Source organism: Cinclus cinclus, chromosome 13 (genome assembly GCF_963662255.1).
Source record: "Cinclus cinclus chromosome 13, bCinCin1.1, whole genome shotgun sequence".
Lineage (NCBI taxonomy): Eukaryota > Metazoa > Chordata > Aves > Passeriformes > Cinclidae > Cinclus > Cinclus cinclus.
Genome location: NC_085058.1, coordinates 18,858,655 through 18,880,150, shown reverse-complemented (window position 1 = coordinate 18,880,150; position 21,496 = coordinate 18,858,655). Strand labels below are relative to the sequence as shown.

General features: G+C 45.3%; 1 protein-coding gene across 2 annotated transcripts in view; it reads right to left on the bottom strand.

Annotated features, from left to right (window-relative positions):
• The window catches only part of ALDH1A3 (aldehyde dehydrogenase 1 family member A3), a 30,947-nt gene extending 11,824 nt beyond the window's left edge, over positions 1-19,123 (bottom strand). Inside the window, exons 1-7 of one of the 2 annotated variants that reach the window (XM_062501206.1) lie at positions 19,025-19,123; positions 15,569-15,673; positions 9,959-10,099; positions 7,701-7,830; positions 6,393-6,454; positions 3,445-3,573; positions 1,031-1,144 (exon numbers count right to left, since the gene is read on the bottom strand). In XM_062501206.1, coding sequence (XP_062357190.1) covers positions 1,031-1,144; positions 3,445-3,573; positions 6,393-6,454; positions 7,701-7,830; positions 9,959-10,099; positions 15,569-15,673; positions 19,025-19,123 — 780 coding nt within the window. The remainder of the gene's footprint in view (positions 1-1,030; positions 1,145-3,444; positions 3,574-6,392; positions 6,455-7,700; positions 7,831-9,958; positions 10,100-15,568; positions 15,674-19,024) is intronic. The other variant, XM_062501207.1, reaches the window with a different exon arrangement.
• Between the last annotated feature and the right edge of the window lie 2,373 nt (positions 19,124-21,496).

Below are 21,496 nucleotides of genomic sequence, written 5' to 3'. Positions count from 1 at the left end.
TTTGGTGTTACCTTTACCGACCAAGAACACCTCTCAAGGTAATTTGTCATCATTATACATTCACATCACACTGTGCAATTACCAGGGCAGACATAAGAATGGATGAATTCAGCAAATGCTCAACAAGAATAGTTTTCCTCAAAGAAGTAAGAGAATTTGCCTCAGCTGCCCCACTGGTACGAGCATTTCCATTCTTTGGACACTGCCTCTATTCTGGAGGTGTAGTTCTTCTGCAAGAAACATCTAAAGCACTCAGTGGAAAAATGTGCACTTTTCTAAGCAAGCTTTTGTTTGAGAATTTTCAGCAGTGATTACTGAAGTCAGATTTGTTTGCACATCTCAGCTGTGCTCAATTCCATGGTCTTAGCCAAGCCATATGCACTTTTCCCATGTACGTATGGAAGAGGATGGCTGTAGGTGATTGATAGTGCAGAGGTCTTGTGGCCACCCCTCTCGAACAAGCCAGACATCTATTTACAGGAAAAAAAAGCTAAATAGAAGGTGCTTTACTGTGCAGATCTCAGAAAGAAGCTCAAATATTAATCCCCTCCATGTCAGCAGAGAAGGCCTTGGGCACAAAGCCATTTTTTTTATTTAAGTCCTAGTTGTTCAGAGGTAACTAAAGCCAAGGAAGAATTGTTCAGGGCTCTGACTGTTTTCCAGTTGCAGGACAGGACTGGCAGGCAAACATGCCCAGAAACTCCATTGGGTCAATGACATGATGTTAAGTCACTGCCAGCCTGCCCTGGAGAGCCTTCCCTTACATCAGAGCACCTTTTACTTACAGCTCTTACAGAATGTGGTGGTTTGGCAAAACCCAGCTCTCAGAGACATGGGATTATTACAAGCACAAGGATCTGAATTAGACAAATACCAAACACTTCTGAGAAATCCTGTTACATGGAATGTGACAGAAGTGTTGGCTCTACAGGAGTCACTGACATTTCATAGGTCCAGTCTCGTATGGATGACAGTTGACAAGAGAATGCAAAGAGGAACAGCAGGTGTCTTTGAGAAATCCATCACCTACCTTGGTTGATCCAGTAAAAGCAATTTTATCAATGCTGTCATGGGTAGAAATTGCAGCTCCAGCTGTGGGGCCGTAGCCTGGCACAATGTTCACCACACCTGGAGGGAAACCCACCTGAAACAGAGATTAAAACCAGTTCTGTAGAGAATTGGAGAGCACAGCTCATTGCTCAGGAAGCCTGGATTAATTGTACTATACTCCTGAGCTCTTACCAGAAAAATCCCTGTTTTCCAGACTTTCCACTAACATGGCTGCATGCTACCAGCTGGAGTAGATGTGGGTGAATCTAACAGCCATGCTTAGGAAATGCCAGGTTTCAGTAAGAATTCTTGGAGACATCCCAGTTTCAAGTCAAAAGAGAGTGAGTCTTTTGACCAAACTTGGCCCCCAGCTACTACAGTGCAGCTGCAGCCAAGGGGTAAATGAATGAAAGTTTGTTTTGAACAAAGGTTGACATTTGTGGTTCTTCAGGGACCAGAGGGATTAAGAAGTCAGTAAAACCTCACTAGATGATGGGGCTAATAAAACAGGAATACAAAAGCAGATGGTAACAAGACTTATGCAAGTTTCCACCACATTTACAACCTAGATTAGCCAACTAGTAATTTTGCCAAAACAAATGGCAAAACTTCAGGTGAAATTCTAGCGCAAGGAGAACTGAGAGACTGACTGATTTGGTTTTACTTCCTGAAACAAGAGTTTCAAGGATTATTGCTCTTCTAGGTTAGCCCTCCCCTACTACTGATAGCACAGGGTTGTTTTCCCTGCAATGTTGTTAGAAACTGCAGAATATAACACATTTGCTTCATTTCCTATGACTTTTTAATGCAAAATCTCAATAAATGCCATTACTTCTTAATAGAGGAAAGAAAAAGGAAGCAATTGCTCATGCACTGTCTTGCAAAAAAATTATCCTCATAAGAATTTTCCCCCATTTTCTCTTTTCATAAATTGGAAGGGCAGTCTCATTTCTTCTATGGATGTGACAATGACAAAAGTGCATTTAATGGCGTTTGCATCCTGGCTAATGAGTTTTCAAGCAAATACTGCATGTCAAACTGTGCAAGCAATGGTGATTGAAGTCAGCAGCAAAGCCACAAGGAAGCAAAAAATTGGTTGAGAACACCCTGAGCCAAAAAGTTTTTTTCTTCAGCAAAAATGAAAGCCAAAATATTTTGGTTGGCCAAAATTTAATTCACTGAACGTAACACATAGCTTTGTGTGTGTGGTAACATCTTCTGCATCCTTTCAAAGATGAAAACAAGAAAAAAAAAAACACCCTTTAACTCACTTTTCTGAAAAACTGCAAAGAATTTAGCTAATTCTGGATGGAGAAAGGAACACCTTCAAATAAAATTATTCTGTTCTAATTATACTTCTGCCTTGAAGGACAGTTTAGAATTTCTGCTGAAAAAAAATAATTTTAGCAGAATTGAATGATGTTTTTATGGGGGGAATGCTATGCCTGTGTTTGGGGAGCTGCATGTCAGAGTTAAAAAAAGCAGTGGTGTGACAGATCTCACTAGAAGTCATGACAACTGCACTCTATGCTCACTCACTCATCTTGTGTAATCTCATTAAGCCAAGTAACTGTAGGAGATACTTAACTGGTATTATTTTTCCACTTCCTTCCCTGATGGAAGAGCCCTAAGTGTCAATCATCAGCATGTCTTTCTATTTTCTCCCAGGCCAAGCCAAGAAAGGACAAAATCATCATTTGACTCAGCCTAAAAAACAGACTCCCCAGCTGAGAGGCAAAAGCCCATCTACAGCTCCTTTAGTTTTTCTCAGTGAGTTACATCCATAGCTATAGGAAGCTGATGTACTGAGCAGTGCTGGAAGGTTCTGTGCACCTCCCACCCTCTCTGAACAATTAACAGATTTGTTGGCACACAGGATTCCCACCTGACAAGCCCATAACCAGCATTTTAAAATCCCAACCTATCATCTTGCCTTTTTTTCATTTGATTTTTCAGGCCAGACACAACTAAATTGTCGTATGAACTACAGAAATGAGGAACTGTTTCCCAGGACACTCTGTCGTTGTTGAATTATCCCACTTTTTGTCCCATTGGCTAATAAAACTGAGCTGTTGTCTTTCCCTCATCTGGGAGAAGGGAAGACAAGGTGGGGGAAGAAAAGCATTTTTTTCTCTCTTCAGCTTCCTGAGAAAGGAAAAAAATGCATAGATTTTGTGATATTTGCCACCTCCCAGCCAGTCACAAAGGCCTCTGTAAAAAAGACTGAAGACAGAGGTTGTTTTCACCTTCCTTTGTGAGGCTGTTAAAGCTGGAAGTCTGTTTGTTATGCTCAGACTCTTTAAAACATAAAAATCTGGACAGCCCACTCAAAATACAGCCTTGCTTATGACCTTAAGAGAACAGAACCTTGACAGGCTGTTCAGATTTCCTCACCTCTTTGATCAGAGAGCCAATGTAGAGCGACGTGAGCGGAGTTTGTTCAGCTGGCTTAATGACCAGAGTGTTTCCACAGCACAGTGCTGGTGCCATCTTCCAAACCAGCATCAGCAGGGGGAAGTTCCACTGCAAGAACACAAGTCACTGGTCAGATCAGCCTGGCACAGCCACCTACTCACTTCCATGCAGCCTTTTCCCAGCTCAGGGAGGAAAGGAACTGGGAGGAAAGCCACAAAGAGAAGCGTCTGTTTATAATCCTGTGTTTGCTTGGACTAAGGAATATAACTTCCTTGATTCCCCCCTGAGATGCCTGTTATTGCTGGCAGTCCTCACACTAATCCTCTAAGTTGGACAACCTCCTGCATGATGTGACCTCATCGCTTAAAGGGGTTTGATCACATTTTGTGTAGGATTTTGGCTCTTCACCCAAACTGTGTTGGAGGCAGTTTCCTGAGGCATCACTTCTGTGCAGTATCTGTATGTGGGGAATTACAGAATGTAACTACTCATTCAAAAAAAAAACCTATTTTTTTTCTGTTAAGCACTGGCTGAGTAGCTAGGAGTTATATAATATCACTCAGTTCCAGTTTTATAACTAGGAAACTGCAGTGAGTTGATCAGTCATGGAAATCTAGGGGAGGTCTTATACTCCCTTCATATTGTGAATTGCTCCTTTCCAATTTAGAATTAGGAACCAGTCCACATCAGTTTTCTCTGTTCTTGTCTCTTTCATGGTCATGTGTATTTGGGGATCTTAGAGTCTAAGCAAGAAGTGGAAAACCTAGCTCACACTGAATCTTAGAAAGGTCATTTGGCAGCAGAAAGGATTTCTTCATTAAAAATAATTAATGCTGCTTCAGAGATGATGGAAGCAGGCCAACAGCAAGGGGACTTCTTGTCAAGACTCAAGCCAAGGGCCTTCAGCTATCAGCAAAGAAGCCAAGTATGTCAGGAATCCACAAATTCACATTTACAAATAAATTAGCAGTGTAGCTTTTGAGCCATGAGTTCTATTCTAACCCTGAGACAAAGCAGAATTTAATCTCAACTATTATTCTTCAACTTGCTTCACCCTTTTTCCCCACACCTGTTCCATTTCAGTGATCTTCTCCAATGGCCACATGCCATAATTTCCCCATTTGTCTTTTTCTCCTAAGTTTTCTTGGAGGCCCAACTGTGCAGCTTGAGCCATTTACACCTACTCTACTTTTCTACCATTTCAGAACATGAAATAGCTCCATTAGGAGCTTTCTGCTGCAGAGTGGCTGGTGAAAGCAACAGTAAAGGACTCCAGGGCTGCCTCATGATATCACCTTGGGATAAAAATCAGCCATATGCTCTACTTGGTAAGAACTTCTCTTGTTGAGAACATTAAATATATTCAAGCCATAGGAGAAAGGGAGGTATGTTAATTGCTCTAGGGGAATATACCCAGAACAGTGACAATCTCTTTCAATCAAGTAGGAATATACAAAACCACAGGCTGTTGGTGTTATCAAGATCAAACTGGGGAAAAAAAATTGGAGAAGATTTGTTCTGAGTAAACTAAAGACAGATGTGGTTTTGTTGACCCAAATCATTCTTCATACAAACACAGTGTTGAACTTAACTCAAATTAGGTTCTGTACTTTCTGTTGTATTTATTGCTGGTCTAGGATCATCCTGAGATCTCACAAGTCCCACTGCGTCCCCTACAGTGGCCTTCCAAAGCATCCTGCATGTAGGCTTTTAAAGGCACTGCTGACTGCCAAAGGTGGCTAAGAGTGACAGGGAAATAGCTTTTAATGGGTGATTAGTATGAGGAACCTGAGATTTTGATCTTCAGTCATAAGTTCTGCTCACCAGCAGAGTCACATTGCTTGCTCAGCCAAAAAAGCTGTGAAGTCACCAAGACAAATGTTTGATAACCTCCTACTTCACCTCACCCTGACACTGACAAACAGACCATGTCCTCTCATTATCTGGGGTATAAATTCAATCCTGCTGAAGGAAAAAGCAGAATTTCTCTGGACAAATTGGTATTCCCAGGGTCCAGTAAATCCAATGTCCCACATGCATTTCTTTCAGTCTTTAAACTCATCTCAAAAATCCAAATCCTCCATGAACTCTTATTATTCCAAGTCCAAGTACCAGATAACCATAGAACATCCTGAATTGGAAGGGAGCCACTTTGAGATCATCAAATTCCAACTCCTGGACCTACATAGGACAGCACCAAGGCTCCCACCACAGGTCTGACAGCATTGTCCAAACACTTCTTGAACTCTGGCAGACTTAGTCCTGTATCCAGACAGAGAATCTTCACACAGCACCATTTGCCTCACAAATTGTAGGACACCACATTCAAAGAATTTTACAACTAGACAGGAATATAATCTGTCTCCCATGAGCTGTAAAGTTCTTCCTGGCTGTCTGTTGAAACAGAGCAAGCAACACATGCTAACACTGGAGGCATTCCAAGAGCTAGCCACACTGTCCCCTCAGCAGAGAATGAGACCTCAATGAAAAGAAAACTCTATTCAGTGAGATTTAATCCCAGAACGCTCAGAGAACAGCCAGACATAATTAATTGATAATGGATATGATTTAAAACTCAAAACTATGCACCAGCACAAGGCAGCAAAAAAAACAGCACTCTTAATGACAAGATGGTTGTCCCAGCAGTGTGAGAGCCAGAGTTCTGACTGGTCTCTGGTGACTGGTGTCAGCCTCAGAGAGCAACAGAGCATCTGATTAGGAGACCCACCCTTCCACTGCAGAGCATTCCTGTTACCAAGAGCAATTGGCATGGGGGTAAAACACAAAACTACATCAGGCCACTGAGATGGGAGTTCCCTTCTGAACAGCTGTGCTTAACCAGGCAGCAAATGGCTGCAGGGTAGGATGGAGTGCTTGTGGAATTTCCAGTTCTATGGGAGATGCAGGGCAGCAGCACTGTCACTTACTGGGGTTATGGCTCCACAGACACCCATGGGCTCGTGCCGGGTGAAGCAGACAAAGTTTTCATCTGTAAGACAAGAGAGTAAAAGGGGACAAAACAGTCAAAATCCTCACTTATACAGAAAGCACGTGGGGCAACTGCACACTAACACCTTGGGGACAGAACTAAACCCGTGCTGGGCAGAGAACACTGTTCATCCTGACTCATGTCTTTGGAATACCCCAGGTGGATGAAGATCTGGGTATAGGTCTTGTGACGGCTTGAAAGCCAAACACCACTCACAGTCATACAGGAACCTTTTAAAGCCAGAGTTCAGTTCCTTCTGCAAACTCCCTGTCTTAAGGCTGAGGGAAGGATAACTACTGCACTGAAGAGCAAACAAATTTCATTCAAACTGTGTCCTACTGAAAAAAAACCACAACAAAACAAAGCACTTGTCTCCCTGAAGGACAGTGTTTTAAAACATTTTGTACAGGATTCTTGTTCGATATAACAGGAATGGCACTCCTGGTAAGAAATCACAAAAAGAGATTAAACTCTGAAACTAAAGTAATACCATTTGCCTTAAAATACTGCTGTTGCTCTTTCAAAGAGGAAACAGGAAGAACATTTGCCTTTCAAATTCATTCTTGGTGAACACCTAATTTCATTGGGAAGATGTGACAGAGCAAGAACATTTGCATAGACTGATTTCAGAAGTGTTCTCAAATCAGGACAAACAAGCAGTGTCCATACAAGCAAAGCTTGACACCACTCTGAATGAGGGTGACAAATCTCAGTTTATATGACTGACATGGCTTCCTTTGCTGTTTGCACAGACTGAACTAGTTCAGCCCTCCAGAGCCCTTCCTCTGGTGATTAATTTCTGTCTACAGTGTCTGTCCTTCACACAGCCTCAGTGATCACCCACAGGCAGGGTGAAAAGAAGCCAAATTTGAAGATACTCCATATTGCCCATCATGCCACAAGGACATCCATTCTCAAACTTGTTCTCAAATATGGTACCACAACCATATTTGAACTTCTATACCTGGACCAAAGTGTTCTCTCTGTACGACTGCTCTGACCAAAAGTTTCTCTATTAAAAAAGCAACAGAAGAGCTCACACATTTTCCAGAGATCTCTCCAGCCATTAACCAAGTTCTCTTATTCGTTTCAATATTGAAATATCTGCTTAAAATGCATCCTGAGATAGAAAGGAAGTGCAGGCTATTTTTGCAGGTTTTCAGAAGCCACCCTTCTTTCCATGGATCTCCTTCCACTTCAAGCCTGATCCCATCCCAACTCTGAAACTGGGTCTGAAGATACTCACCCACTGGAATAGTCCTGCCATGAATTTTATCAGCCCACCCAGCATAATATCGGAGTGTTTTTATACAGCCTTCCAGGTCAATGAAATAAGCCTGCAGAAAAGGTTTTCCTGTGTCCATTGTTTCCAGAGTCTGAAAAAAAAAAAAACCACCGAGCTTACATGCACTATCAGACAAGTCAGTGTTTTGGGTTTTTCCTTAAGAAAGAACTTTTTAAAAACCTTCTTCTCAACTTTATTGTGCCTTGTTCTGAAGACATGGAATATTCTTCCCTCCTCTTATATTTTGAGAACGAGTTTATTAATGGAAATAATGCAGAAGGGAAAGCAGACACAGTAACTCACATGTACAGGAGTTTCTTTGTCCAGGGACTGTGCTGAAAGAACACCTTCAAGAAGGTGAGTGTGGGTGGGATACAGAGCTGGTGTCTGGGGCACTGGCCAGGAACAATGTGAGTATCATGACTTCACCTTAACTGACCTTTCAGCACAGATGTTCTGGAATCCAGATGGTGTCACTGAAATCAGGCAGAGCTACTTTCTTTCTATTAGAAAAAAATAATCTAATCTTTCTACTTCACAATCCTAAACCCAACCTCCGAAAAGCCTCTTTTGTCCAATGATAAACATACTTTTTACAGAGTTCTGGTAAAGTAACCTTTGGGCTCATACCTGTGCTGAGCCCAGGGCAAGGCAGAAGTTACTCCACTGAAGTTGCACTGGTAGTGATCAGCTCTAAACAAAGTCCAGGCTGAGCCTGTGTCCTTCACACTGTTCTGGACATCAGCTCAGGGAATGCTTTGTTCTCCACTCAGGTCATTAAATGGGATATTGGTGCAAATGGCCAGCACATCCATAAAGGAAGTACTATCCCTTGGTAGATTGAAACATCTTTGTTTACACATGAAGTCATACCCTGTCATCCTCCACAGACATTAGGGTCCAAACAGCACTCAAACAGACATTCCCCTTGGAATGGTGAGGATTGTTATCCACTGAATGTCTGCTAAAAGAACTGATTTTCATAAGCTATTGCTTAGCATGCAGCCAAGGCAGCCAGGGCTGGTTTTCTGCAGTGCAAACAGCAATGCCAAACAAGGCCTCCCAGACCAGAAGGACAACAGAAAGCTTGAAGCATGTTCTGGTTAAGGGAAAAGAAGGTGCTCCAAAGTCACATCAAAAAGTGAGCAAAAAATTAGCAGGGTTTATTCACACATTCACATATATATGTATTTTTCTTTCTTCCCTCTTATTTGCTGCCCAGAACTGTCACCAGAACTGTATGTAGTGGTTTTGCCCTGCTGAAACTGAAAGCTGACATGAGAGTCACTGTTGGGGAAAGAGACCCAGCTCAAAACAGTCTGAGGTATAGGCTCCTGAGCACATCACACAAGGGTCAATTCCCACTGACCTCAGCAGGACACTGGCTCAGCTCCCTGCACATCTGACAGCATGGAATGTCATAAATGCCCCTCCCTGAAGATAAAAGTGCAACACTGAACTAGAGTGCTCAGATCCAAGAGCTTAGGTGTGGATGGACAGCAGCCCCAAGCTGAGGATCTGTGGGGGCCATTTGGAAAGATGTACAAGGCCTGTGGAGTCCAAAGGCTTCTACAAACTGAGCACATTTTAGTCAGGCTCTTATCCCTTTGTTCTGCACCAGCAGGACTTTTCCAGGACAGGATCATGGCAGCTCTTCAGTGCAAAAGTGCAAGTTAAAACAGCTTCACAGCTATAAAGAGATTGTCCTGATACTCAATAGGGAAAGAAGCAGTTCCCACTAACCCACATTTTAAACTTTGGATGATATCCAGCAGGAAAAAGATTCTCATTCCAGCCCTCCATTTTAAGGGAAGGAATTTGCACAGAAGTCAAACCCACCTGCATTTTTTTAATAAAGAACGAGTCATCTGTGGTAGTTTGGTGTGATTTGACTGTCTTGGTGTGTTTTTGATTTTTTTTTTTTTTAAGAGCTGGGAGATAGTTACAACAAAAAATGCTTTGAAAATTTAAGTATTAATATCTTTAATCACTTCAACAGTTAGCTAAAGTTCTGCAAAAGTCAGCTATGTAGAAGAACTGACAGCTTTCTAAGACCCCCAAAATCCTGCAGAAAGAGGAGCAAAGTCATGACTCCTGTATAGACTCTTCTGCCCTTCATAAAGGGAGAGAAAAATATTAGGTAGATATGGATACACCAGAGGGATGGAGCAGAGTTATGAGCCAACTGTTGCTGGCTTATCACTGCTCCCAGTACTCACTGCTAGGATGACTCTGTCCCGCTCCAGCAGATCAGCCAGTTTGTGCAGGAGTCTTCCTCTGCTTGGGGCATCCATCTGTCTCCACGGAGAGCCCCTCTGGAATGCTGCCTTTGCTGCCTCCACTGCATTATCCACATCAGGCTACACAACACACAAGAAAATTTCAAGTTACAAGGAAGGAGGTGGACAATGGCACAGAAGCACCCCCACCCCCAGGCTGCTTCCTAGTTGATATTGTGGTGGCCAAAATCAAATTGTCCAACAAAACCACTTCCATTTCACTCCTGGATTTGAATTCAAGCCTGGAATATGTTTTATGCTTGGCCTGGGCTCATAAACAACCTTGAGGTCTGAATACCAATTGGGTCTTTCAAGGGTAATTTAATGTAACTGACTTGTTTATAAAATAATCCAGAATCATGTTCCTGCCAATACAGGATGTGACACTGGGGGAGGATGAAGAATCATGACAAGCCACTGGCCTACATGATTTAGCCTCCTCTAAACAAGTGTGGGCAGGAAAATCCCCCATGAGATCAAGATTTTACCCAGGGAAGTAATTACAGCTCAGATCCCACCATCCAGTTCCCCTGGAGCCCATGCCAAGGCAGTTAACGCACTAAAAATCACCCTTAGATTCTAGAACATATTCCCAGAACACTTCTACCAGATGGGAAAGGTTTTGCTGTTCAGTGCTGTGACAAAGACACTTCCCCTATACACACTTAGCACCTTCTCCCTTCCTCTCCCAACAGCTTTACCATCATCTGGACCAAATCCAACTCTGTTTAACCAAGTTAATAACCAGATGGGGAGCAAATTCCCTCTCCTCCCACACCACCACTCCCCAAGCTTCATGCATTTGCTCTGGCCACAGTATGCCCTGGACTCCTCCCTTCACCTCATATACATTGATTTAAAAAAGCAAAGCCAAGGGCTCCCAATCCAATAGAATCTATGGGAACACTGTCACCAACACCCACAAGGCCAAGGCTGAACCCCAAGCATTGGTAAAGCTTTGGACAGACTCCTGCTCTATGTAAGGCCTGGCACAGCCCAAGCCTCACTTCAGCTCATAGAGAACTTGCACCTCACTGCAATATATGACTCAAAAGGATGGGAAAGGAGGGAAGGTGTCAGACCTTGAACCTTCCTCCCAGCACTTCACCAGTTGCTCCCATCTATACCTTTTCTCAAGTCTTGTCTGGATACAATTAGGAAATAAGCCTCTGCACTGATCCAACAAAGTTTGGCCACACCCTCCTCATGGAGGGGATGTGTGGTGCTCAATCAAGAAAAAAAATGTTGTAAGGAAACACATTGCTTTCTTAAAAAGCTCATTATCAAAACTGGAAGTTATCACCCAAGGCAACGCCACCTTACATTAAGTTTGGCTCCATTTCTTTACAAAGATGACACAACTTTGAAACAGTCTGACCTATACTGCTAGGAAAAGAACTCCATCCTTTTGGAAGGGCACTGATGGGAAGCCATTGGAGGAAACTCGTGCTGTCACAGGAGGGCTCTGGTCCAGCAAGGGATGCTGGTAGGGAAGAGGTATCCAGAGTGACTGAGCACAGACAGGCAGGTCCTGCCTGGGGCCAATCACCACAGGCACAACAGGCCTTTGAATGGCTCACTCTGCTGGAGTTGGTCTGAATTCATCCTGGCACATCACAAAGGCCAGAAGGCACCACCAGCCACTGCACACTCATGTATCCCCTATCCTGCCTGCTGGAATGAAAGCTTAAGATGAAAGAAGGCAATATTTTATGTGACAGAACAGGCAAAAGGACATAAGTATGTCAGGTTTAAACAAGTTTTCCCTTAGCAGCAATTAATTAATTCTGCAACCAGACTGGGAGCACTGATGTGCAGGGAACTGGGTCTACAGTGGCACAATGCCCTTTGTACTGATGGTACTCCCTCCATCCTGGCACCCAGGACAGGAGTGAGATGACTGTGCAGGCAGAGGACTTCAGTGCATGCCCAGATCTTCCCCAGCCTCTAAAAATGGGAGCACGTGAGCCCTGCTGCAGCTCCCGTAGAAACAAAAATGAAGACAACCATCTTTCTCAGACATTCTGGTTACAAATACTGGCTCAGAGCCTGCAGTCACTGTCACACAGGAAAACAGGCTTTCCCTAAACACCCTTGGGGCAGCACCATCAAGTGATACCCTAAGAGCCTTTCTGCCCAGCTTCAATAGGCCTAAGAGACCAGCAACAACAAGGAAATTCTTCAGGAAGGCTGAAATGCCATTCTTAATCCATCCTGTTATGACTAGGCATTAGGGGAGTCTGAATGGCATGTTCATTGCAGGCATGTTGCAATAGGTAGGCACAAGGCGTGACAAAGTGACTCCAAACTGTCAAGGTGCCAGGAACACCTTGTGGTGCACAAAACCACAGGAGGAGATCCATGCATCCTGGTGCTCCACTCAGATCTGTAACAGATTTACTGAGCATTACATAAAAAGCTCCACTAATAATATTAAGATTGCAAAGTCTTTACAGTGTTGGGAAATGCCTGCAAACTTCCATACCCACCTGGGGTGTTGGAATTATGATAAAAACCCCAGTTACACAATCACATACCTTCCCCCCCTCAAACAAACTGAACACTCTTCTTTGTTCTAAGCTGCCTCGTCCATCCTCCTCCTCTACCTCAAGACCTGCACATTGCTGCTCCTTTTTTCTTTCCCATGCTCTTTTCCTCTCTCCTGCCCCAGCAGCAGGCTGCAGAGCACAGAGAAGACCATCACCCCACTGGCTCTGTGAGTGGGCAATACACCTGCAAAAAAGCCTTGCTCTGCTTCAATCTCAGGGTGCCCCAGAGAGGAGATGTGCCAGGAATGGAGCACACCCATTGGAGAGGCTCTTTGTTCAATTCACCTGCTGACTTCTTCAAAAAGCCTTCCCTGTGCACATCTTTGGAAAGGCACTCTTCTGACACAGAGCATGAGCATGTCACAGTTTCTCAGTTAGAAGAGGTTCCCCGACCTGCTCCCCTGCAAACAGCCCACACATCAAATTGCTTTAAGTGCCAAACTCGAATTCAAAACAGCTACAAACAGCATCCCAACAGCCTGAAATGACCAAAATCATTATTGAGGGCATTGCAAGTCAGCTGCAGTCTTACCTCAGCCTGCCACAACAATCTGAAGGGAACAGGCTGACTGTGAACAAATCCCTCTTACAACCCTCCAAAGAAGCACATGAGAGTGAACTGTTTAGAAATGATCATGACAGACTTCAGTCACAGCTATGGACCAGCTGCCCATGCTCTGTAGCAACTGAGCTGGGAACTCCTTTGAGGAAGGAACACTTTTCCCCTGCCCTTGATGAATGTCAGCAAGCTGCTAGAAGGAACAAGCTTGTCTCCAAGCTCGAGGGACAGCACCAGAGTTACTCCTTTTCCCTTATCAATCTGGCAAACAGTTGGACACTAAGCTTTTATTTGTGAGGTATACAGCATCCAGTGGAAACATCCACCATTTTGTTTTCAGGGCTTCTTTGTCCACACAGACATTTCTTTATCCCTCAATTGTCCCACCAAGGACAATTCCGTAACTAAAGAAGAGACAACAAAACCTTTGCTTCCAGGCTTATAAAGCATTGGCGAAATTTCAGCACCAGACTAAACTGTCATCACTGAGATATCAGCTGCCAAATTTCCACCCCTCACATGCAGCCTAAGCAAAACACTCTGCACAACCAGGGAGGGGCAGGTTTCTGTTCAGGGCTTGGGAAGGGGAGTTCTGTTCCCAGCCTACTGTGAAGGCAGAGCCAAACACTGGCAGAGCACAGCTGAAGCCAGAGCCACTAGCAGGAACTGCCACCCCTGCAGTGGCACTGGCCAGCACAGCAAGTACAGTGGCACATGGGGGCAGGGCACTAGAAAGCACCATCAAACATAACTAACCATTTCCTGTGGTGACTCTAGCAGACTGGACTTACAGCCCCAGGAGGGGATGAACCAGAGCAAGGGAAGCCTCAGGGACCTTGGTTTACCAGAAAAGAATGGGACATGGTCAAGTGTCACCAGAAGGCAAACAGCTAGCCGGGGATGGTTGTCACCCATGACTTTTTAATTAATCCAGATCCAGCTCTAATCCCTACTCAGTTTCTTGCAAAAACCTAGTTAGAACAAAATATTGTTTTAAAAAGTGTGATGTATAGAATAGGCTCTCAGCACCCAAAGCACAGCAAGCTCACATTTTTGGCTGCAATTTCCACTAAGAAGTTAGTCACCTGTACTGAGTATTCAGGGGGAAAGAGCTCCACTGACTGGAAGAGCTCACAGTGACCCTCCTGCAAGCTAGAAGCTGAATTTACACAGGGACAAAACTCAAGGAGGCAAAACTGGCCTCCTGTTTGTTCTGTATAACAATTTTCTTTAGCCAACACTAAGAAGCAGGCATAAACTGCTCATGTAGTACTCTGCAGCTGCTTGAGGAGACACTTAGCTCAGTGAACAATAACCACGTCATGGTTTCTGCCTATCAAAATACAGTTGCATCAGAGTCAGCTTCAATTCCACTGTTTACATGCCACTGCAATTAAACATAGTTGTGTCCTACCCAGTCAGGATAAAGAAATGACACATCATGTTTGGTTCTGCCTCAGTGTGTAATTGCCCCATGGATGCACAGATCCCCAGTGGCAATAAGTCTTGGAGCCTGCCTCACAAGCATTGGACAAGTTTAAAGACCAAGAAAAATATTTCAGTGCAGGCAGAAATGGCCATGCTGCCCATCATTTACTGCCCACAGCAATGAGCTACCAAAGCCCTGGCACGGCACAGCAGCTGTGAATCACCTTCCTGTGACTTCCTGCACAAAGCCAGATGTTGGCCCAGCTCTTTTCCATAGGTCAGACCAGTTGGCCCATACATGAGCTGCTTTGGACAAAAAAAAAAAAAAAAAAAAAAAAAAAAGCGTCACATGTGACTCTCTCTCACCTCAGACTGTTACAAAATCCAAGCAGTTACATCTCAGGTTACTCTATAGCACACCAGGGCCAGTCAGGGACTACTAAAACTCCTGAGACATTGGTTTTGTTTTAGTGAGAGCTGCCACATCCATGCAGGAGGCCAGAACCCACAAGAGCAGCTGGAAAAGCAGCTCCGCATTTCCAGCAGCAAGTGGTCAACGTTTGCATGACTGAGCTTAAATTCCCCCAAGCACTCAGGTTATTTGTGTTTAAAATAGGGGGAATTTCAGTTCAGTGTCTCCAACAGGCTGCCCTGCAGCTGGGGTATAAACCACCCCCAACACAGAGCCAAATCCTGTGCACACACCATCATGGTTATTTCCTGAGGCTGGCTACTTCCTTCCAGTCTGTGGCACAAGAATGATGCTGAGTCTCATTGCTCTGACAGTGTTCAGCAGCCAATTCCTATCAAGGAAAGTACCTCAGACAGGCTGGAGAGGGTTGATGCCACCCTGCCCAGATAATTCTTGAGCAGCACATCCAGTGTCCCAGACCTCCAGCTCAGGCTGGCCAGATGGATGTTGCTGTTAAAAGCTAGCTTTTCCCCTGTGTGTTTCCCTGCAAAAAGAAATCCCCTGGAAAACTGCTTTTGCACTGCTTGTCCAACACCACTTACCTTATCTCCTTCCTCAATGTCACAAATTTTCTCCAGCGTTGAAGGGTTGTAGGTGGGGAACTTCTTTCCACTTGTAGACTCATGCCATTCATTGTTAATAAATATCTGAAGAGAGAGCAAGGGGAGTGGGATGGGCAGGAGAAAGAAAAACAACTGATATAGACCAGAAAAAAATAATATTCACAAGTGCTCCTCAAAGGTCTAGAGGCTCTTCAACTTCCACCCATGGCAGAGTCAAGTGTACTCAGTCTCTCTCCCAGGGACACCGCTGGCAATACAGGAACATGTCTACAAACTTTGTGCACCCAGTTAGTTTTGAGCCAGAGGAAGGCAGAGGATGGGTCCCACACAGAACAACACCGGGATGTGGCAATGAGGAATGGGCAATTTTTGAAATACATCTCCATGGGAACAGCAAGCAGACACCAAGAGAAACTTGTATGGTTGAGGCAGAAGGAGCCCCTTGTTACGTGTGGCTGTACAATTACTACTTGGCTGTTTGTGCCCTGCCCTGGGCTACCTCCACAGCTTGCTCCCCCCTCCAGCAGCATCCACAGGAGGCGGGTTCTGGCTCGGTTCTACCCCACCATGTCTTGTCACAGGCCAGATCAAGCCTCCCACGTCACTTGGAGTCATCTGTGACAAGATTTAAGTGTTTCAAAATATTGCATTTCCAGAGCAAGAACAAACAGTCCCAGCATTGCGTAACTGAAAATGCATTAAATACTGGAGTGCTGTTACTCACTGTAAACAGAACATGAATACCTATATACGATTAATGGATTCAGCATGCATCTTATCCACGCTGTGATCTGACTTGGCAGTGTTATATTTTATAAATATACTTTAAATAAGATTAGATGAAGTAATCTTTATTAGTAGCCTGCTAGTGGCTGTAAGCTAGTATTTTTATTTGGAAGCCATCCACATTTGCAATCTTGTTTATGAGCCTCTACACATCACCAGGAGATTAATGTTGCATCTCTTACTTTCGGAATTCCCACTGCTTTGGGTCATAGTTCTCTTTCCTTGGGCAGCTTTTTTTCCTGAAAGGACTTTTTCTTATTATTTCTGCATAAAGCATCCAAAGTGTAATTGGTGTAGAAGCTGCACTGCTGGACCCACCTGTTTCACACAGGCTGAGAAAAAGAAAACTTCACAAAAATGTTGCCAAGGCAAGTCACAAGAAAAGATACAATGTTAGAAATATTAACTCCAGTTAAGCCTATCAGTGCTCCCAAACTACCTCTGTTATCCAAGTACTAAGTTTTAAGATGTACACATTATTACTTCAGTTTTTCTTTATTTCCATAATGAACAAAGTCATTATAAATGTGGGAAATATGACAGGAACCATAAAATTACAATATCAGGTATATGCTCATAAACTAAGGATTGGGGAAGGATACTGATTTTTTTTTCTTTGCATTCAACGCTAATTTTGTGGGAAAGTGATGTTCCTACCAAGTAGTAAAACACAAAACTGACAGGATCAGGCTGTTTTAAATGTAACATACACACTGGCATCATTCTGGGAATTAACGACATATCACAAGTACTTGGTGCCAGGAGTTGAAATCAAATAGTATATCAGCAGTTCATGCTTCATAGCCAGAATTTGAGACAAGGAGTTGTGGACAGATCACTTCCATCACACACCCATGACAAGCACTAAGCTGCTCGATAAGAAAGGTCTTTGTTGAAAAACTTTGCCTCTCCCCCAGCCCCATAACTGGTAGAACCAAAAGTAAAAATCTCCTCAAACAGAGCGAAGCATGCTGTCAGCTGTAAACATCTGGTGAAACTCAGCTTGCACAAAACCCCTCATAGTCTTATGAAAATTGACTGCTGCTCATTATTTGTTCAGATGCACCGGGAGCATCAGATCAAACATCAAACTCACGCTTTTATTTTACACTGGTTTCCACTTTTAAGATACTACCTTGACTCTTTTAGCATTCACAGTCTCTGGCAAAACTGTGGGGCATAAACTGCATGTTTTAAAACATACACGGCCGCAGGATAAGATCCCTGAGGAGTGTTTAAAAGTGTTCACAACAATAAAAATAACAAAAACCAGAACATTTGGATGTTTAAGAAGAACTCAAATGGCCGTGTCCATTTTGGACGCAGGAAAGATCTGTTTGTGCAGCATTACGCCATTCTGCAATCAGCAGCTGCAGACCCAATTTGCTGCTAAATTACAAGTTTATCTGACAAATAAAGAGTAGATAAATTTCAGATGTTAAAAATTAATCCGGTCCAGTGATTTCTCCTAATTGCTAATCTGTTTCAGTACTTCAGATGCATAATTCAAATCAACACCTCGCCCGATAAGCTATCGCTGTTCACTGCTCCTTGCTACTAGGGAATGAGCTTCAAATTTTGTTTTTTCTTAATACATAACAAAAATATGTAACAGCAGCACACTCATTCAGACCCTCCAGCTCTTTTATTCCAGGTGAAAATTGAAATTATGGCAGCCAAGGCTCCGCAGCAGCATAACCAGCCGGGACGCTTTCCCCACTGCGCAAGGCAGCGGGTGAGGCTGTTGTGGAACAAAAAGCAACTCAGCGATCACAGAGCTACAGCTGCCCTGGGAGCAGGCATTTCTGCAGCCCTGCTCAGCTCCAAGTCAGCCCCAGCTCTTAGGGACAGAGATCTCAAGCTCAGGAACCTTCAGCTGATACCAGAAAGTCCAGAGAGACTGTTTCAAGGGAAATTCAATGGGGAGCAGAGAGGCGAGGGCTTGTGCGGGCTCAGTGCCGGACTCCTCATCCCATGGGGAGGCCGTGGAGTTGGGATGATGAATCACCAACATGAGCACTGCCCCTCTTGTGGAGCTGCAGGATGGCTCCAGTTTCATGGCAGAGCCTTCCCGCAAGGCCCAGTCCTGCTGGACACCAGCCCTGTGCTCACCACCACCCAAACCCACCACTGGCACAGAGCCACAGGGGAGCTGTGGGTCAAGGACAGTTGGACACAAGCGGCTTCCTGAGGGATAAACCCCTCCTCGGCCTGCCCAGGCTCACCCCATCCAAATCGGATTGTGCTGAGCACCAACAGGAGCCAGAGGCGTTCATGGGTGGGTTGGGAGGGGAAGATGGTGTCAGGCACCACAGGCAGGGTCAGGAGCCCAGAGCACCTGGGGCAGAGCAACAGCTTTGGTGGAGTTATTTTATTAAAAATAAAAAGGTGGGTTTTGGGCACTAGGGAGTGGGGCAAGCATTGCTCCATTAGAAACGCCACTGTCACCTGCTTGCTCAACTTCAAAACCCCATAAACCTATCTCAGACAGCAGAAGGAATAAAAGAAGCTAAGAAAATCAACACTGAGGGTGACAGCTCTGTATTAAAAATATAACACCTCACCACCACCCTGACTCCGCCGAGCACAGGTGATGCTATCACGACGAAGCCCACCCGCCGCCCATCGCCCCATGCCTGGCGGGCTCACCTTGGTGTACTTCACTTCCAGGCTGCGCAGGGGCCGCGGCAGCGGGGGCACTTTCTTGTCGGGCTGCCCGTTCTCCACGGCGCCGTTGAGGGCAGCCATGGCCCCGCCGTCGAGCCCGCGCGCCTTCTGCCCGCTGACAGCGCCCGCGCCGCCTTAAGAGCGCGGCGCGCGCCGCCCGCCCGCCCCCATTGGCCGCCGCCCCCCGGCTCGAGCGCCGGCCCCGCCCCCGCGCCCCGCCCCGGCCCCTCGCGCGGCCGCAGGTGACGGGCGGCGCCTCCCCGCCGAGGCTCCGCGCGGGCCGCAGGGACGGGGGGGGCGCCGCGAGGTCCCCACAGCGGGGCAAAGGCGCCCGGGGTCCCGAAGGACTGCATTCCCGAAGGGTGACAAGGGGTTCTTCTCAAGGGATTCCCCTCAGGCCATAAACGGTTCCTCGCAGGGCTCTCCACAGAATCCCAAAGGGCTCCCACCGCGTTCCCCTCAGGGTTTCTACAGAGTCCCTCAGGGCTCCCCAGAGGGCTCGGACATTGCTCCCTCAGGGGTCCCCGTGGTGTTCGGCAGTGCTTCCCTCAGGACTCCTGCAGGACTCCCCATGGGGCTCCCTCGGGGCTCCCCGCTGCCCGGAGCGGTGCGGGAGGGGAACTGGATGTGCCCAGATGGGCTTTGGGGAGTGGAGCAATCACCCTGGCTTCCCCCAAAGGGTGGCACTGCGGTGGGCATGGGAGGATGTGCCCTCTGCTGCCTTCTGCCTCTGCGTCCCACCCACGCCAACCCAGAAGTCATTCATGGCAGGATCCTTGCAGCGGTCTCCATGGGAATAACACCACTGTCTCCAAGCAACAAGGGTCTTTTTCTGCTATTCCTGGTGCCCTGACATCCTCACCTCAACCTGCTACACCTCATCCTTCACTCAGTCTTTCTGGAGAGCTTTCCAGAACTGACAGTAAGAGAAGAACATGACATCAAATGTCTGATGTTCATCTGCACAGCATGATATGCATCCACATTCCTGTGTGTGTACAGGAGTCTGGGACCAGTTTGACCATCCCAGCCTGACTATCCCAGTCAAAGGGCTCCAGCCAGCGGGGGCAGGACCAGGCCTGTCCACTGGAAAGTCCTACACTGATAACAGCATATTTGTGTCCCACTCAGCCAAGCTCCAGCATGGTGCTCATGGTAGCGTACTTGGAGCATCGAGAAAGATGCTGTCTTTCGAGAAGTCCTGAAGGATATGGAACATGTCTCAAGTGACAGATCTAGGCTCTGAGCCTGAACAAGTTCATTATGTATTGCTTAACTTTACTCTGCATAAAATATGTGTAAGTCTTTGCAGGCTGAGGGCCAGGACACTCGGAGCACCCTCACACCCCCACACACATGGAAGATAATGCAACATATTTTCCATATAACAAGTGGCAAGATGCCAGAAGTTATCTTCCAAAATGTTCTGCAGAATCTGTAATCCCCAGCAATAGTCAGCACTTTGCTGTTAGAATGCTTAAAAATACTCAGAGCTTCCAAAGGCAGATAGCCCATGATATCACAGTGGCGTAGATTTAGTGCTGATTCAGAAGGGAAAGTACCTTCATGAATCAACCCCCACTCCCTGCAGCTTGCAGGATGTTTTTGGAGGTCCTCTGCCGTAGTGAAAACCTATCTGATGGTGATTGGTGCAGAAATGTTTCTTTCTAAACTGTCCATTTTTAACTGTCCAGTTGCTATTTCCCACAAAAGCTACAAATGCACCCAAACTAGAAGAAATCTCTTAGCCAAATCCCAATGTATTCTTAGTCCCAGTAAAGAGAAGTTTACCCATTTCTATCTGTACCTTGCCCACAGAAACACTCAGTGGAAGTGGAAAGTACTTTTGCAATTAGAGGACAAAATATCAGGATGAAGATATCAGGATGAATAAGAAGTTCCAGAACAAGCAGTGTCTAAAGAGTCATTCCAGTGGGTTGTCTCATGTGGAATGACCTTGTCTCTTATCTCTGATGAGGAAGATTTTACACAGGACACTCCTGGGAAAATTATTGCTTCTTGGAGTTAATGTTGGTGCAGTGTGAGATACATCCAAGGCAGAAACTCCATGGACAGGGTTTGGGGATGTGTAAGAGTTTTTAAAGGTTGTACAAAGTGAATGAATGGTGAGTCAGCAATGTATGAATGAGCTGAAATAATAGACTTTAATGGATATACATAGCTGCGTGTAGTGAGTCCTCTGATAACGTCACAGGAAGAGTAACAGAATGCTCTGCTGCCAAAGAGTTTTGTGGATACTGACTGGTCCCTTGTAGGGCAAACTAAATCCTGGTATAACTGGGAAGTCCACCAGCCCCAGAAGAGATGTGTCACCAGATGTGTCTTTTGTGCTTCTACCAGATCCACAGGAGTGGAAATATGTCTCTAGACTTCTGTGTGGGAGAAGCCCTAAAAGCATCAGCAGAGCCCTGATCAGAGCAAGTGTGAGACATT